The 16362-nt window shown below is 33.1% G+C and overlaps 1 protein-coding gene across 20 annotated transcripts in view; it reads right to left on the reverse strand.

Moving 5' to 3' along the window:
• Positions 1-16362, reverse strand: part of LOC106882312 (uncharacterized) — a 206134-nt gene that overhangs the window by 78340 nt on the left and 111432 nt on the right. For 19 of the 20 annotated variants that reach the window (XM_089345471.1, XM_089345467.1, XM_089345464.1 and 16 more), the window contains 3 exons: positions 11464-11516; positions 4369-4526; positions 537-651 (listed from right to left, as the gene is read on the reverse strand). In XM_089345471.1, the coding sequence (XP_089201597.1) occupies positions 537-651; positions 4369-4526; positions 11464-11516 (326 nt within the window). The remainder of the gene's footprint in view (positions 1-536; positions 652-4368; positions 4527-11463; positions 11517-16362) is intronic. The other variant, XM_089345476.1, reaches the window with a different exon arrangement.

Here is a 16362-nt window from a genome sequence, read left to right on the forward strand (position 1 = left end):
TAAAACTTATGAAATTCAGACTCCAAGTGGAACATTTTATATGCTTAGCACATGTGATAGCCTGGTACAAGCGACAGAAATGTCAATATGCTGAGTCAGGTCACACGATGATCTACTTTCTTCGCTTTCCTCCCTATAGTCACCATATAGTGACAAAACGTGTTGTTCTACAGTAAATAGTACAATTGAATAAATAATATTACCCTGAATTCAAAAGAATTAGTTGCGCCTAGATATGTGCTTCCTCCCTTACGTTTATTTTGAGACGTGAAAATCAAGGCAATTACTTGAATCTTCAGAACAAATGTTTTAATGAAATTCAAATATTCGGAACAAAGAAAATATTGCTCGTGCAGCCAAGACAAAAAGTATGTCGCATACTGCGTAAAATATAAGATAGCATTGTTAAATGTTTTGATCAGACGCACATTAATTCTATCGTCTTAATCTATGTAGATGTTTCAATTACTATAGCATAGCATGTGCTCTAACTGAAACGTCAAAATGTGGGGAGAAGTAAAACAATACAAACGAACCAATATCTTGTTGATGTATTCGCACCACATGGGATGGTCACATTTGTTCCTACTTTTGTCATTGGCCAGTAGAAAGTATGACTGTTCGTTGATGTCGTGTTTTCATTACAAACCACTGAAAAAGAAAGAAAACGCTTATATGAGGGAGTTTATTGGTTTGGTTTATATACTGGAAAATACATGCATATTGATAATGGTGAGTAGTTGTAATAGTTTTGATTGGAGTAGTAGCAGCAGCAGCAACAGCAGCAGCAACAGCAGCAGCAACAGCAGCAGCAACAGCAGCAGCAGCAGTAGTAGTAGTAGTAGTAGTAGTAGTGGTGGTGGTGGTGGTGGTGGTGGTGGTAATATTATTATTAATATAATTTGGATATGCTAACTGTTTTTAGGCCGATTATATATTCCTGAATATATCTTGTGACATAGACGCACGAAAAGATAAAAACCTCCGAATATGTAAATATTTATAATTATTTTGTAATCCTTTTAAGGTAAATCAGGCTTAACCCAAATAAACGATTCATCAATTCCTTCAAAATTGGCTCACCAATTCCAAAGTTGCAGAAGAAGGGCATTGTGACAAGTGGTGTATAACAACATCTGATACTCTGTTCCATACAAAGATATGCATAAATACATACATATATATACATATATATTTATGCGTATTTGTTTATATTTTTACACATCGTCGAGCAATTTTACATGGGATGAAATGACTGGTTTAAAGGATGCTATTTTCTCAAAGCGACTATTCAACTGATATCGGTGCTAAAATTTATTAATAAAAAACGGAACGATGTATAGGGAAAGAACTTATATCATTATTCGGCTTTGTGTAGATGTATTTTCCTTGAATTAGTGTTCATTAAGTGTGAACTTGTCTCTTTCTTGTGAGTGTCGATGATTCTCTTGTTCAGAAATATACTAGACCACGTTGCCAAATGAACTTTTCATTCTGAGGGTATCTCCAACACATTTCGCTTTTCCAGCTTGTTACGGCATAGCAAGGTATACAATTTTCAACCAAGCAGAGCCTGCTTCTATTTCATTCGAGATATAAGACAGAGTGTTCCTGCAACATCAAGCTGATTTTATACGGAATTGTTTCCTGGTTTAATAGCTTTGTATAAATGTTTGATGACTTAACATCGGTAGCAACTCTGGCAGAATTGATTAAGAATCGATAGATATAACATTGCTTAGACCCTTACTGTTCTGACTGCTTCTGCCTCTTGATGGCTGTTAGAAAGACAATTAGGTTCATCAACCTGACTCCTTGAACTAGTGGTTCATCTGTGTTGCAGAGACACACCGTCTAAAGGAGGGATGATTTCTTCGATGATGAATATTAACAACAATCAGACATTTACGTTTAAATGTGCCAGAAGGTAGTAACAATGAATAGAGTAAGTACCGAAAATTACACTCAGAGTCACAAGTCCGAGCAAGGCTTTTTGTGGAAGGCTAGCAGTCACCTATGCTACCAGCTTCCCCTTTCCAGGTTACGGTAGTTTTCCAAATGAAAGGCAAAGACCGATACAACTTGATAACAGTGACATCGCGATTAATTTCTGTAGCTGAAAGTACTGAAGTAATGTGAAATAAATTGTTTGCTCAAGAACATAACACCAGGCACCGTCTAAAAATCGAAGTCACTATATCATGATTGTCAGCCCGACGCTCTAGACACCGAATCAATCGCCTTCACTTAACAATGAATGGGTACATTATTATTCGACGATGTTTTAAGAGGAACATCTGGTAGAGAAAACAGCCATGAATTCGGACAACAAAAATTAATAACCTTATATTAAACTAGCAGAAATAGCCGGTGTTGCCCGTGTTAGGGATTCACACAGACAGACAGACAGACATGCAGACAGACAGACAGACAGACACACGCACACACACACACACACACACACACACACACACTCCCAATACATGTAGGATTCCTCACCATACAGGTGACAGGCACAGCTGTAAGATGCATTACGGATCTATAGCAATTGGAAGGGCATGACCCAATTGAAATAACAACGCGTGACGTTTGGAGTAAAGGGAAATGAAAGTGTCGCCTCTGGAGTTTGCAAATGACCACTATACCGATAGGTAACTGTGCAGACAAAATTTACAATCGATAAATGTCTTAGAACAACCAGTCTCTCATCTGGAAAGGCCTTGAAATCAATGTTACCAACTGGGGACTATGTGTGTTGCAGTGATAATAAAAAGACTCAAAGGAGGTCTGCAACGAAATAATTTTACTCAACACTTTGCAAGTGAATCAGTGGAGGCAAAGATGCGTCTCATTTACTTGACAATTTATGCACCACCTTGCAGAAATCACATGTAAGTATATCTGAAAGGGTAGTCTTACACTGTTGTACCGTTGAATTACAAATAATGCTCATCTGTTATGTTCGGGTTAAAATTTCATTAACATCAAAAATATTTGAATTTTCATGGGAGTTATGGCCGTTATGCATAGAATATAATTTCCAAATTTCATAAAGATACATTCAGTACTTTAAACGTAGTTTTGGATAAGAAAACAAATGACTAATGTGTGTGTTTGTGTGCATGTGTATGTGTGTGATGGGTGTATATATGTATGGATATCTGTATGCATGTATATATATATGTATATATGTGTACATATTACATGTAAATCTACACATATGTATACATATACATGTATGCATATAGATCTATATCTATATATATATATCTATACATATACGTGTATATATACATCTATATGTATACATATACATTTCTCTCTTTCTCTATCACTTTTTATCTCTCTCTCTGAAAGTATCTGTCATTACAGTATCGAAATGTGATTGTTTCAGTTCGTGGAATAGTTTCATTTTTAAAGTAAAAGTATTTGACATGAGTGTTTTTGTTTCACTTTTGACACGTAATACTTAAATAGTGGAGGAGATATTATGTTCCCGTGGGCGCGAACTCTGCAAGAAGTTATAAACATTTGTTGACTAAAACACAACTGGAACCCTAAGTAAGGCATCTGTAAAATCTGAATGAAATTGCTTGCGTAGTTCTCGAGTTTTAGGGATTCACACAGAGAGACAGACGGACAGCCAGACAAAGTTTCTAGTTTCAAATCGGAACTTGTCTATCTAGGTTAAAATGAATAATCCGTCATTTAGTTTAATGCCACCACCTGGCAGGTTTGATACCATTAGTAGAGCGGAATTTTCTTATTTAGAGCATATCTCCAGTTTGGTGATACTTTGCTTCGACTGTCTCATCATCCACGAAGACTCTGTAAAGTTTCAGGGGAACTGATCTTCCTCTTTATTAAGAGATAAAGAAACTTTACCATTCTTATGAATTAACATGTCATGAGGAAACTAAAACGGTCACTTTCTTTCCTGTAGAGAAGACGACAGTTATGACTAAAGATTTCCTTCCATCACAAGCCTCAGCACCACAGTATTGTTCTACTTTGTCTCCATAAGACTTAGATATACACACATTAAGTAGAAAACAAATATCTCCTGTAGAATTTCCATAAACCAAGCTGCAATGAATGAAAGGATTCAGCTGACAGTGGGAAGTAGAAAGAGAATATTATAAATAAATTACCAGACACATTATTGATTTGAGAAAAAAGGTGCATATGTGTGTTGGTGTGTATGTATGTTTGTGTGGGTGTGTGTTTGTATTTGTGTCTTTGTGAGTATCCTTAATATTATTCAATTCTTATTAAGATGCTGATGACGACGACGACGACAGCGTATGTGATAATGGTGATGATGGTGATTGTGTTGGCTAAAGACATGGCAAGAAACGTACTACTTACTTTCACCAATCAATTCCATCTCATCTTGCTTAATCCCCAAATTACGCAATATCTTTGATGAGTTAAGAGTTTCAAAAATTTGTTTGAAAACTTCATCTTTAGTAACATTATCAGGTACAGAGCAATTAATACTAAATACGTCTTTCAGTTCCTCTAATCTGAAATAGAATATTAAAAAGCGATTAAAATAATATAATTATTTTCAACAATATCTACCACGTTATTTCATGAAAAATTTACGAATCAAATTTTATTTTGCTTTTGTTGTTGTATGTGTGTGTATCTTTATGTGTGTGTATCTCGTTGGCACGAATTTGGTGTCTATTCCGTAATCTGTGATTTTCCTTTGTCTCAGCTTAATTTGAAAACTTCTTTTTTGCCGTCTTATAAACCCATTTGTCTTCATAAAAAAGGCAAAATTTGTTTCTTGTCGTATATATATATATATATATATATATATATATATATATATATATAAAATATACATATATATATATATATATATATATATATATATATATGTATGTATATATATATATATATATATATATACATATATATATGTATATATATATATATATATATATATATATATATATATATATATATATATATATATATATATATTATAAAATCTGGTAATTAGTCATATATTAATTAATATCGATTAATTATCAGGAGGCCAGCACATGTAAAGAATCAAAGAGATTCAGAATTATAATCTGTAATCTCAGGGAATTAAGGTACATTTTAAAAAATAACGTCGACCACTAACGTGGACAATTAATGCGCTAGAAATAGATCACATCTTGTGTCTATTAAGACCTAAAATGTTCTCAACATGAAATATAGCAGCATACCAAAAACGTGAGCGGGTAAGACATTTAAAATCACTTAAAAAATCATTATTAAACAGGAACCAGGTTTCGGATTTAACAAATTCTTACCATTTGTCTATTCCTCATCAGCCTGATTTGTAATGTAACCGTAATTATCAGAATCGTATACAGAGTTGCCCACCGCCATGGGTGCGCGTGCATATGGTTCTGCTAATTACAGTTTAATGGTAAAATTCAAAAGTCTAAGTTTTGGCGCGCTAATTCCAGGAATATATCTGCAAAAAATATTTACTGCGTCGTATATATTCAGTATGAGAACATGAGTAATGGGTAAAATATTATTATAAAATCTGGTAATTAGTCATATATTAATTAATATCGATAGAAAAATCACAGATTACAGAATAGACGTCAAATTCGTGCCAACGACTTTATATAATTTCCCGCCTCCATACATTTGAGCATATTACCATGACTTTTAACATATAGAAAGAATATATATATATATATATATATATATATATATATATATATATATATATATATATATTTATCATTATAAATATACAGGGATTAGCAATTGAGTTGCTTCTCCAACATACTGAAAATTTAGAAATAGCAGTCAAAGAACTACTGATTCCAAACTACAAATTTTTCTCTAAAGTGGATGGCGATATTTATGGCACACATAGAACAAAAAACCGGAGGGAAAAGCGTAAACAAACCAAGCCTTTAGTTAATTGGATACGAATCGTTTCATGGTTAAGTGAATGGAAATTTCACTATTCCAATCTTCAGCCTCAATATTCTGATAAATTTGAAAGTGTCTCTAAAAAAAGTGCCTTTCTTATAGTTGATTTTTGGTGTCGCATGGCCAAAAATTACCGTGAATTTTTTTAGAGACACTTTCAAAATTTATCAGAATATTGAGGCTGAAGATTGGAATAGTGAAATTTCCATTCACTTAACCATGAAACGATTCGTATCCAATTAACTAAAGGCTTGGTTTGTTTACGCTTTTCCCTCCGGTTTTTTGTTCTATGTGTGCCATAAATATCGCCATCCACTTTAGAGAAAAAATTGTAGTTTGGAATCAGTAGTTCTTTGACTGCTATTTCTAAATTTTCAGTATGTTGGAGAAGCAACTCAATTGCTAATCCCTCTATATTTATAATGATAAATAGTTTTACCGATAAAGGTTTTTTTCATACTGAACTACTTGGCAGAATTGTTAATTATTAATTCTATTATTAATTGACGATTCTCTGCCCTTATTCTTGTATATTATATATATATATATATATATATATATATATATATATATATATAACAGAGAAGATAAAAATTATATATGCTAATAAAAATACAAATATATATCTATATATATAACGGCTATCAAGAAGGTAAATGTAATCGGCTAAAAATTTTAAAGCGTGTCATGCGAATAAAAAACTAAATAAAATAAAACAATATGTTCTACTCTCCACAATTAAAAATATGTCAAAAAAGTTCATTTCATAAAAATGTTCTAATATTTGTATGTATGTATATATATGCATGCGTGTGTTTACGTATGTATACATGTATGTATATGTATATGCGAATCTGTTTATTTGATTAGGTAATAGGCGTAGATGTATAGCTATGTTTATGTGTATGAGTCTATTTCTATTTATACATGTGTGTATATATAAATGGATACATATGTGTATATGGGGACATGCACACATGTGTATATTTGTATATGAGTGGGTACGTATGTGCATATGTATAAATGTGGACGTATGAGTGTATATATATGCGTGTGTGTATATATATATATATATGTATATACAAGTGCACATATGTATGTATATGTATATACATATATATATATATATGTGTGTGTGTGTATCAGTATGCATGTTTGTGTGTGTTTGTGTATATGTATTTATGTATGCATGTACGTTCTCACACATTTATAGGTATGTGTTGCCCAACCCACTATCCGGCAGCGTCCAATTCTCTAACGGTTTTTTTCAAATGAATCAAGTCATAAACTTATCCATCTATTGTTTTCATAATCGGTCATAATGTCTTACGTTTAAGATGATTCCCATGCTTTCTCTGATGAGAAGGTTACAATTTTAATATCAAAGATCCCTATGGATCACACAGGTTGTAATCCTTTGAAACATATGTAGGAATAAAGTATGCAATTATAACATGCGTTTTCTCCATTCCTTAAATTCTTAAATATACTCAAATACCCAAAATTTCAAGGAGTTCCTGCCTTAAAAACAGGAACTAAACTACAGCTATTTTGTGTTCTTTGCTACATTGGTTTCTATTAACCCATTTATTCTATCAGAAGAATTTTTATTCATTAAGATAGAAGACATACACATAATTATATATATATATATATATATATATATATATATATATATATATATATATATATATATATATATATATATATATATATATATATATATATATATATATATATATATATATATATATATATATACCTATATATACATATATATACATATATATATATTTGTATATATATATATATATATATATATATATATATATATATATATACATATATATATATATATATATATATATATATATATATATATACATATATATATATATATATATATATATATATATATGAACGTATATTTTATATATATATATACATATGTATATTTTATATATATATATATATATATATATATATATATATATATATATATATATATATATACATATATATATATATATATATATATATATATATATATATACATGTATATATATTTATATATATATATATATATATATATATATATATATATATATGAACGCATATTTTATATATATATATACATATGTATATTTTATATATATATATATATATATATATATATATATATATATATATATATATATATATATATATATATATATATATATAACGGCTATCAAGAAGGTATATGCAATCGGCTAGATTTTACATAGTCAGTATTGTCAATTTTAAGGCGACATGTAGGACCCATATGAATTGAGATGCTACATTGAGGTCGGTAGTTAAAACAATTGCTAAAAGCTTAGTGCCTAGTGTTGATTTTGTTGTTTTGCCTATGGGCTGTGACATTTATTTGCTTTTTCTCCCAGTTAGGGGCGAAAATTGAATGCGTAAAACGGTGCAGACGCCCAAGGCTGCTAGGGCCGGGACCTACGCTTCTGCAGTCAGTTAGCAAAAGAACGCTGCCACCGTCAACCTCGAAATTGAGGAGGCAGTGTTAGTTGAATTCATAGTAGAGGAAAGCAAACAGTTAATACAGTGGGAGGGATTAAAGTTAAAGTGACTCCTCCTGAAGAGATTGCCAATTTGGAACGGTAGAAATTTGTGATATAAAGAACCACGTCACTGAAAAGGAAAAAGATTGAAATAGCACGTGAGGAGGCAATTAAGAATCGATTCTAACAAATAATGAACAACATAACATCCTTCAGTAGAGGAAGGAGGTTCGGCAAAGTATACGTGCGTTTTGCAACCATAGAGGACGCACAATAGCAAACAATGACCCCATTAAAGTCGGAAAATGGGTTCTTCTGCCAATATATCTTTGCAAGTGTGTTGCGAGAGTCAGAATTGATAGGATACCCCACGAGATAAAGGAAATGTGGCTCATAGCTGCAATTTTAATGAATACAGACGAAAGCCAACCATTTTACAAGCTTCAGGAACAAAACAACTGAACTGGTGGAGCTACGGTTTCGAAGTGACAATCCAAGACACCCAAAAACTTCTGGATAGAATATGCGATGAAATTGAGCTTCGAGAAGATACAAAGTTACGAGTGGTGGTAGAGGTGAACCCTCCCTCTTGCTGCCTTTGTAAAATGAAGGGCCACGTAAAAGTAAATTGCCCCAAATCAAAGTTCACCAGCCCGAGGGAGGATACGAGAACGAGGAAGAAAACAACGATAGTAATAACATTGAAACCAGGAAGTACCAAGCAGGAAGAGGAGGGGACCGAGGAATTCACTGCCTAAAAAGTAAAACAAAAAAAGAAAGAAGATATAGAAAAGAGTAAAAACAGACAGAGAACACAACCACCTCACTAACACCTCAGAAATAAACCATCTTTGCATACAAACATGCTACTCCTAATAAGGATTCACAGACAAAAAGAGACACACAGGAAGACACACTACGCAGCCAAACCACAAGGATAAACTTCACATATATGGTAGCATACAAAAAAGATAGAGCAATCGATAAAAGTTTAATAAATGTTAGAAACATCATTAGAATATAACCACATAGCACACAAAAAATGAATAGCATTATGATAGATATACAATATTACAAAGCATTTTAAGACACTTTTAAAACAGACATACTTCTCCTGAGGCTAGAGGTGAGATATGACACCCTTCCCTATGGTGGTAGATCTCGACGGACTAGATACATACATTTTGTGGCCAAAGGAAAATTTTGAATATTGTAAAACGATTATCCTCATTATTATATATTCATCTTATACCTCGCTTTGTGTTTTATGTCCCCACGTTGTGTTGTCTGTCGTTGTGTCCTCTACTCTATGTTCGGGCATCTGTTCTTAATAAAGAAATACCTGTGAATGACTAATTGTTGAGATACCTGTGCATCCTGATGAGGGAGCCATTAACGATGTGCACATTAACTCGTAATCCAACTGCAGCAGTGAACTCCCGGAATGGCCCGAGTTGTGTTTGATTTGATTATGTGTAATTCTCTTTTGCTCCTGGATTCCAATATTCTGTTTTTTAGGAAATTAACTTTTTTGATATATTTTTAATTGAAGGGAGGAAAATGAGGATTTTAGTCGCTTGATATTTTATTTAGGGTTTTTAGTCTCTTGACACGCTTTAGAATATTTAGTCGATTGTATATACCTTCTTGATAAGCTGTTCTATATATTTGTGTTTTCATTTGCATATATAGTTTTACCTTCTGTGTTTGTTATATACGTATTGTTTTTATATGTTAAAGGGCATCGTAATATCTATATCTGAAGGTCTCAGTAGCCCCTTTGCTCTTTGAAATTACCAGGCGGACTCTGGGCACACCAATATATTCTGTCCAAGGGACACTGTGTAAAGCCATAGAAATCCTACCAAAACTGCTGGTGGTGATGATAATAGTGATAATGATGATGGTGGTGATGACGAAGATATATATATATACACCTGTGTTCACACTCACTTGTAGTTCCCTGTCTCTCTCCCTCTTTCTCTCTCTCTCTCTCTCTCTCTCTCTCTATATATATATATATATATATATATATATATATATAGAGAGAGAGAGAGAGAGAGAGAGAGAGAGAGAGTTATTAATATTTCTAAGTCTCTCTAAAGGAGACTACGGCAGCGGTACTGGGTATTAATAATTATCGCCAAGCCAACATAGCAGTCCCAAATATAGGACGAATGCTGCCGCGGATTAGCTCCAAGAGGCCATCGCCTCTAGCTAGCTACGTGACACACGGATCTGTGTCCTTTATAACCTTCGAACAGAGGAGGTCAGCAGCTTCCCCTTGCTGCTTTGGCATCTGCAGACTAGTTTCAGGGTGTTGCCCCTTGTCAATGCAGAGCAGCCGAGACTTAGAAATATTAATATCTCTATTTCTGAAAACCAGTGGATGTATTCCACTGAAATTAGATAAATAACCTTCCTACAGATAGTTAGTAGCGAGGCCTGCTGGCTTCGGCTGTTCTGCATTGACAAGGAGCAACACCCTGAAACTAGTCTCGTCTGCAGATGCCAAAGCAGCAAGGGGAAGCTGCTGACCTTCCCTGTTCGAAGGTTATAAAGGACACAGATTCGTAGGCGATGGCCTCTTGGAACTAACCCACGGCAGCATTCGTCCTATATTTGGGACTGCCATGTTGGCTTGGCGATAATTATTAATACATATACATATATATATATATATATATATATATATATATATATATATATATATATGTATGTGTGTGTGTGTGTGTGTGTGTGTGTGTGTGTGTGTGTGTGTGTGTGTGCGCGTGCGTGTAAGTTTATTTACAATACAGATGAAGGGTTCATTGAAAGTATAAATTTGTGTTTTATGTTTTACAAATACAGCATTGTTGATGTAAAAATTAATACATAATCAAATCGTAGATCAATGGAATATTTTGATCCCAAATATAACAAAATTTTAATAAACGGTAAATGCCATTTTGCTTACCCACAATATTCAACTTCACACGTTGCTGCCAAGTTTGATAATTCATACTCCATCTGCAATAGTCGAATATACATTATGTGTACGGAAATTAAGAAAGAGGACTCAATAATGAATTAAAAGTACATATTTATTTACTACTAGCAGAAGCACCCGGCTTTGCCTCGGAATAAAATTTTTGCATATATATTCGAAGAAAAAAAGCAAAATATGTTGTATAGAAATATGTTATCCTAAATACAATTTATTCTTGAGTTGGGATACAATTTATTCTTTAATTGAGAAATCAATTCCGAAATATTCATAATACAAAATAATCATTAATATGCCATTTTGTTTTTTGTAGATACCTGACGCGCGTAGATCTCTTGTAATTTCTGGAAGAGATTTGAAACCACTTCTTAAGTGTTGTATTACTACTTCTCCACACCCACGCCTAGTGGGCGACCGAAGCAATAAAGAACTTAATGAGAAAATTAAGATACATAAATTTATCGTGTGTGTCGAGCAAAGGAGATAAGTGAGAGAGAAAGACAGAAAAAATGAGAGGGAGTGACTGATAGGTATTTAAATTCCTTTCTTCAATAGAACTGAAATTGACACCTGGGCATTAATGGCACAACCACACACACAGACAGATTTGTTTTAGGCATTCTACTCATTTGAATTCGGCCATACACCACATTCCATGTTAAGGCTTATGTTCTAAAACTGAAATTTTGAATTCGTTTTAATTACAAAATTACAGCACAGCTAAAGAAAACATCTTCTGGCTTTCGAATACAAGCTTTTCTTTCTCTTTCTATATCTTTTGTTAAGTTACCGTTTCTCTGTTTTGGGCAGTATTTTTCCAATGTCTTTCTTGTATCATGTACCGAAGAAAGCATTTTAAAAAACTTAAATTCATAGAGCCAAACAAAATCAAATATCTTAACTCTGTTTTTGCCATTTACTTTTTACTTTCCTACAATACAATTAATTACCGTAGTCTATACACTGTGTCCCTGCATACTAGATGAGTATTTCAGAAATATTTTCACCTCTTACACAAAAACAGTGTAATACATTCGTATATGTTTTTCAACATTCTGAATCATTTTGGAGACTTATTGTTTTGATAAGAAGTTTAAAATATGCATAATGGCATGAGAGAGGCTGCCCGAGAGCATCAGTGTAGAAGGAGAGAATGGTTGTGCGAGGACTAGCGAGAGGAAATAAGTAATTAAAATCGTGAGAGGATGAAACAGAGAAGAACCGAAATAAGCCGAGAGGAGAGGGAGTGCATCCTACGGTATAGGAGGGAAAACATCAGTAACGGATAGAACAAATGAGCAAGGACCAAAGAGAAGTGTACCTTCAAAATAAGATAGAAAGATATCAACAGAATCGAGAGCATATGAGTAAAGAGCAAAAACAGCTGTACTTAGAACATATGAGAAACAGAGGTGGGTCTCTGTTGGCGTATCACCAAAGCACAATATCATACCACCCAGCATCACCACCATCTCCAAGTCCGTCGTATATATATATATACATAGTTCAACCAATCGAAAGTTCTGCATACCTGAAGCCAGCAAGTGTATGAGGTCAGCAGGAGAGACTGCGCCTCATTTCGGGACTAACCTCTCAACGGCATCATTACGCACCCCACCTCAATCACACGATACCCCGCTTGTTCGATCAACTGGTTATCAAATATTGCTCAATATTCTTCTAGCCATCGTCTCTTTTTAACCAAATACTTTACGATGAGTTAAGCTTAACAATAACAAGAGTCGTATTGAACTGCGTCCAACGAATCCTCCACATCCCACTTCAGTTGCAAAATGTATCTGTATGTGTACATTAAATATGACACATTAGATGGGTAATTTTAATCATTGAGCTCCGCAATGGCGCATACATAAGACATCTCTTTTATCCTTTAGTGGTTTCAGGCTTTAGACAAAGTCCATTTTTTGGCACGGCCTTGAATGTTTTAGTCCAAACGCAATACTTATTTCTATAAATTGTATTTATTCTATTGGTCACATTTCAAAAAATAAATTCGACTTTATATTCAAGATATCATAGGGTGTTATCCTGGAACTAAACTATGAGTTCACCACATGCTACAGCAGAAACAGGTGCAATCTAATAACATTTGATTTTTCCTTAGTCGCATTTTGTATTATATATATATATATATATATATATATATATATATATATATATATATATATATATATATATATATATATATATATATATATCCAAGTATGTATGTACAGACATATGAGTTATTATTGGAGATTGAGAGGAATATCAAGATACTGGTTGACTGCGGACTGAGTCTGTAAAAGAAAATTCGTCCGTGAAAGAATAGTGAATGCCCATTTTAATTAAACGTACATAGTAGTAGATGTATATCAAGTGTATACAACCATTTAGAAATGTTTGGATAATTGGTTTAAAATGCCATTTAAAGTAAATGAAGCAACATGATTTGTGAACTGGTACAGAATTCTTTGATCCCATTCTGACATAAAATTATACGTTGTTATTTTGTTTAGAGGAATATGTAGAGGAATACTTATCTCAGAATATCAAATATTTTCTAGCGTCTTGTATAATTTCTGCTTGTATGTTTCATGGAAGAGTAACGATATTTGGAAAAGTCGATTAGGTGAAACATTAAAGTCGCTGTTATCATTTCACGAAGATATGATACCTGATAAATTTCCTTATTGATTGAGTTCATTATTCAGTTGTTGTTTAACTTTTATTCTATAAATCATGCAGACACACGCGTACACACATGTATATATATATATATATATATATATATATATATATATATATATATATATATATATATATTAATAAATTATAGGGTAGCAAAAAAAATTTTAGAAATCTTATTTACCACCAGTGGTCTAGCGAGAGTAAAAAAACAGTCAATAGACTATGTATTATTCATTTAAAATGCAGAGATGCCTATAATAGGACATCTACTCGCTAGGAATAGCAGCAAAAGACTACATAGCACAAAAATTTCGGCATTTTTGTATTTGCTGCCGATTAGGTAAACCGCAAATACGCGGTATATTTTCAAAAATTAGACATAGGAACACGAACCATGCTGCTTATTAACTCGTGCTTCATATGTTGTCTGGTCATTTCTGCTGACGATAGTCCGACCTTGTAAGATATATAATCTTTATCTTACTAAAATTGACTTGAAACCATGGTACAGAATATAGATTGGTAAAAGTTTTTATTTTTCATTTCCTTTCGAAATTATCCCTAATTTTTGTGGTATGTAGTATTTTGCTGCTATTTCTAGCGAGTAGATGTCCTATTATAGGCATCTCTGCATTTTAAATGAATATATATATATATATATATATATATATATATATATATATATATATATATATATATGTATATATATATATATATATATGTATATATATATATATATATATATATATATATATATATATATATATATATATATATATATATATATATATATGTGTGTGTGTGTGTGTGTGTGTGTGTGTATGTGTGTGTGTGTGTGCTTGCGTGTGTGTGTGTATATATATATACATATATATATATATACACTAGTTTACGTGCCTCACTGAAGGCTAACAGAGATAGAAATATGTGTAACACAAATGCAAAACATTTCTCACTGTCTGACAATGTGTTGATGTATGTACAAAGAGCTATAGTACCAGCCACACTACAAAAGTGATTATTAATAGAATTTCTTATGGGTCACCCAGGGATTTCGAGAATGAAATCATTGATGGGATGTTACGTATGTTGGCCTACAATGCACTATGATATTGAAGAATCTGCGAAATCACGTAGAGGGCGTGCCTTAACTGCAAAATCAACTCCTACTAAATGCCAACCATTGCCAGAAACAGATGCTCTATGGGCCAGACTGCGTGTCGATTACGCAGGCCCACTCAACTAAACATATTACCTCATTGCGGTGGACAGGTTTTCAAAGTGGTGGAAGTGCATAAATGAAAAATCCGACATCTGTTATAAGAAGCATTTTACACGAATTGTTCACCGGGCATAGTATTCCGGGTACCACTGTGTCTAATAATGAAGCTCAATATTTACGGCAGACGAGTTCAGAAAATTTAGTAAAATGTTCATCTTGCTGACACATTCAAGAAGATATTGAAAAAGGCCAACAATGAAGTGATGGATGATTTTGCACTCCAACCATTTTTAAGAGTATATCGAGTAACACCTAATCTGAATACATCGTGGGGAATGTCATCTGCAGAATTGGTGTTTGCTAGAATGGTCAGAACTGTTTTCGATAAGTTGATACCAAGGGAAACTAAGAAGTGGCGAACAACAAGATTACTTTTAAATTACTTAAAATGTTAGGTGACATAGTTTTTTTAAACCTATAGATATGGTAAAGAAAGCTGGGACAACGGCGTAATTATTAAACGAATTGGAAGAATGATATTCCTGTTAATAAAAAGATTTCGAAAACAAAACATATTAACCAGCCTACGAAAAAATACCCGGATAAAGCAGTCACAAGAAATGAAATGAAATCCTGATGGAAATCACGTTTGAGGTATCAACATCCAATAAATTTGTAACTACAGGTTCTAGCAGGAGAAAGCAGGACAGAAAGAAAACACTAGAAATGAACCCTAAACGTAAGAGATATCAAAACTCTGAGCGGAGTTCAATTCTGAAAAATGGAGAAGATAAGAGAGACTGATTCCAAAAAGGGCAGATGTAGAAGAAAACGCCCCCTCCCGATAAGTAAGTAACGGTTGACTGACTCATTGTTATAAATTAAAGAGCTGTGAGCGAGTAGCAAAATCCTGTGTTGGTAGCAGTTCTTGTCAGCATTTGATATAGAGCATTGAG

This window comes from Octopus bimaculoides, chromosome 29 (assembly GCF_046866305.1).
Source record: "Octopus bimaculoides isolate indiv1 chromosome 29, ASM4686630v1, whole genome shotgun sequence".
Taxonomy (NCBI): Eukaryota; Metazoa; Mollusca; class Cephalopoda; order Octopoda; family Octopodidae; genus Octopus; species Octopus bimaculoides.